Consider the following 3,006-nt stretch of genomic DNA (forward strand, 5'->3'; position numbering starts at 1 on the left):
AGAACGTTATAATGATCCTGGATGAACTGAAGGGTTACTGCACTGATGTCAACACAGACACCGCTCAGGCCGCCATCTCAGCCATTGGTAAGAACACACACACACACTCGCGCGCAAACCGTCACTTATCTGTGACGATATGTACCATACCTTTTTGTGGGTTTCACTTAACTAAACATTATCATTACAAGTCTGTATCCAAAAGGATTTAAAATTCAACTATCCCTTGATGGCTCCATTAAAGTTTTAAAATACAAATAACTAACAAAAGGCAATGTCTTTTTACTTAAGAAGTAGACCAAGAATCAAGAAATCTGTAAAAAATATATATATACATATTAAATCTGAAAAGGTTTTCTAACCAAATTAGGAACAACAGGCTGCTCTCCCCAGAGTCGCACTTAAACTATCCCTTCAAGATGTTGCACATGCAAAAAATCTTGTTCTAGCAAGACGCAGAACTTGTTAAAACGAGAACATCTTCTCGTTTTGAGGAGATAAAAAAAAAAATCTTACTACAGCAAGATTTATATCTCATTTACACAAAGATATCCTCTTTCAGCAAAAGTTGTAACATTAAAACAGCAACACCTCTTTGGGTTCTCAGATGTCGCGTAGAAGAACCAGGAAGAGGAGGAGAATTAAAGCGAACCCTTTTACGCGTTAAGAAGCAAACATCTTAAAAAGGCGAATTTTTATATCTCCGTGTAACGAGAAATTATTCATCCAAAATGAGAAACTTTCTTGACGTAACGAGGTATAAAGCTTGTTTCACTGTTATGAGAAATGTTCTCGTTTAAACGAGACACTGTCATGGTTCTGGGTTGTTTTGAGTTCCTTGTGTACATCGTCTCACCTGTGTGTCATTGTTTCTCTGCTGGATCCTTGCATCTTCTCCGTCCTCCTCTCCTTTGTCTCCTAGTCCCTTCCTCTGTTTGGACCCCACACAATTGTTTCAGGCTTTTATTAAACCATCATTTCAACTTCCACTCCTGTCTCTGCCTTGATCCTCCACTCACCTTCATCAGATCATGAGAGATACCTGCTCCCGAATTTATTTTCAAGCTCTGGCAATTAAACACATTAATAACAATCAGTAAGAAAATCACAAAGTGTCTAAAGCTATTTGTATCATGGAATGGGTCTCTGTATGTGGGTGGGGGAGAAATGTGCTGTTTTTCCTGTGTGGGTTTCAAACCATATTAGATGCAAAACAATTCTGTTTCCCTTTATTAAATCAAATATGCAGCAAAAGAAAACCTTTTATTTATGTTTTTTTACTGTCATGTGTAAGAAAGCAGGATTGATCACATTCCGGGATCTGAAGCTGAGCTTGCTCTGGTGTTGAGTTTTAAGCTCGTATTTCCTGTTCCGTCTCCCTTTGTGTCCCTCTGTCAGGACGCATCGGCCGAAGCTACAGCGACAAATGTCTGGAGATTCTCACCGGGCTGCTTGGGCTGAAACAGGATCAGATAACCTCTGGTATAAATCAGCCCCCAACATTCAGACAAATACTCTCCCGTCATCCTCTCTGGGAACATGTTGATCACTAGTAACTGTGTGGTTTTCTGTCCTTTGTCCTCCTGCCCCGCCCCGTTCTCCCAGCGGTGGTGCAGACGATACGTGATCTGGTCTGGGCGTGTCCTCAGTGCAGCGATGCCGTGTCTTCAGCCCTGGAGGGCTGCGAGGAAGTGCTGCAAGACAGCCAGGTTAGAGCCCAGATCTCTCACTGTCACCGTGAGGGGGCTCCGTTTCACAGAGTAAATCAAATCAACCTGATTTATTGGATTTAGACGTATACATAGGACTCGGTTTGCAAAGTTCGCAAATCAAGACCTCGAAGTCCACCTCTCTTTATGGCCATCCGGGACGCTGCAGAAAGCCTCTTCCAACCCAGAGTTGGCATGAGGTCATTTTTCAAAGACGTCAGACTTTATTCAAATTAAAGCTTACAAAACAGCCAAATAAAATGTTTTGTTGAGTTTAAAATTAATAATTTTTTTTGTTTTTCAGGAACTGGATAGACTTGCTAGTAACTGGAGTATATGTTTGCTTTGAGCGCTAAGTAGACAGGCCCCCAACATTCATCAACCGTTTTACATATTGTTGTTTCCTCGTATTGATCAGCCCGACTTCTTCTATTCCTCCCGTACACAAATGAGAATAGATTTGCATTGTTTTACATGTGTGGTCTCACTCGGGTTTATGAGTAGTACAGAAACCAGGCTGTGTTACAACAGTGAGAAAACGCTCCGGAAATAGGAAGGAACCTCCAGCAGAACCAGAACCAGAACCAGAGCCACGCTCAGTGTGAGTGCTCATCTACTGCAACCGACGAGACAGAGCAGAGACGCACACAAAAAAAAGATTTGTGGTCTCAAATCTATAAGAAGTTTGTTCTGGTGGTCACGCAGTGCATTACTATCAGCATGCACTACGTTATTGCACTTTCCTTAACTTGAGATAATAGTAATCAACATAATGCTGCATTCAAGCAGCTCTCAGCAAGTATTATTATACACTAATGTTGTGATGGTGACTGCAGGACAGAAGAAGCTCTCGCTTCATCTTTTGCTGTCTTGTGTTTATTCCACGGTGTTTTTCAGGAGTGGGTGTGTTTCAGTGGGAGCAGCGGTCTTCAGGGTCGTGAGCTCAATTCCGGCTTTTCCCACCACATATCCATGCCTTGCTCTAAGCCCCTTGAACCCGTTGTTGAAAACCGACCTGCGTAATGTGTGAACGCGTTAGAAGTTCAGCTCATTTAGTCAATTAGATTTCTATTTGCAATAACATAGAGCACTGTTGTTTGTTTCTCTCAGAAATGTCATCACTGCTTTAAGGAAAGTGGTTTGTGGCTTTTGTGAAACATGCACAATGAGATGAAAAATGCTTTCCCCCGAAAGCCTCTTTCCTCAGTTCTGTAAAATAGAAGCTGCACCCGTACTAACTTCTTAGTTCTTCTTAGCTCTCAGTGACCAAAAAAAATCAATCATTTGAATTCCTCTC

General features: G+C 41.7%; 1 protein-coding gene across 1 annotated transcript in view; it reads left to right on the top strand.

The window, feature by feature from the left end:
* The window catches only part of ap4b1 (adaptor related protein complex 4 subunit beta 1), a 23,886-nt gene that overhangs the window by 8,573 nt on the left and 12,307 nt on the right, over positions 1–3,006 (top strand). The window contains exons 7-9 of the mRNA XM_007569763.2: positions 3–87; positions 1,399–1,482; positions 1,606–1,709. Coding sequence (XP_007569825.1) covers positions 3–87; positions 1,399–1,482; positions 1,606–1,709 — 273 coding nt within the window. The remainder of the gene's footprint in view (positions 1–2; positions 88–1,398; positions 1,483–1,605; positions 1,710–3,006) is intronic.

Source organism: Poecilia formosa, unplaced genomic scaffold (genome assembly GCF_000485575.1).
Source record: "Poecilia formosa unplaced genomic scaffold, Poecilia_formosa-5.1.2 Scaffold245, whole genome shotgun sequence".
Taxonomy (NCBI): domain Eukaryota; kingdom Metazoa; phylum Chordata; class Actinopteri; order Cyprinodontiformes; family Poeciliidae; genus Poecilia; species Poecilia formosa.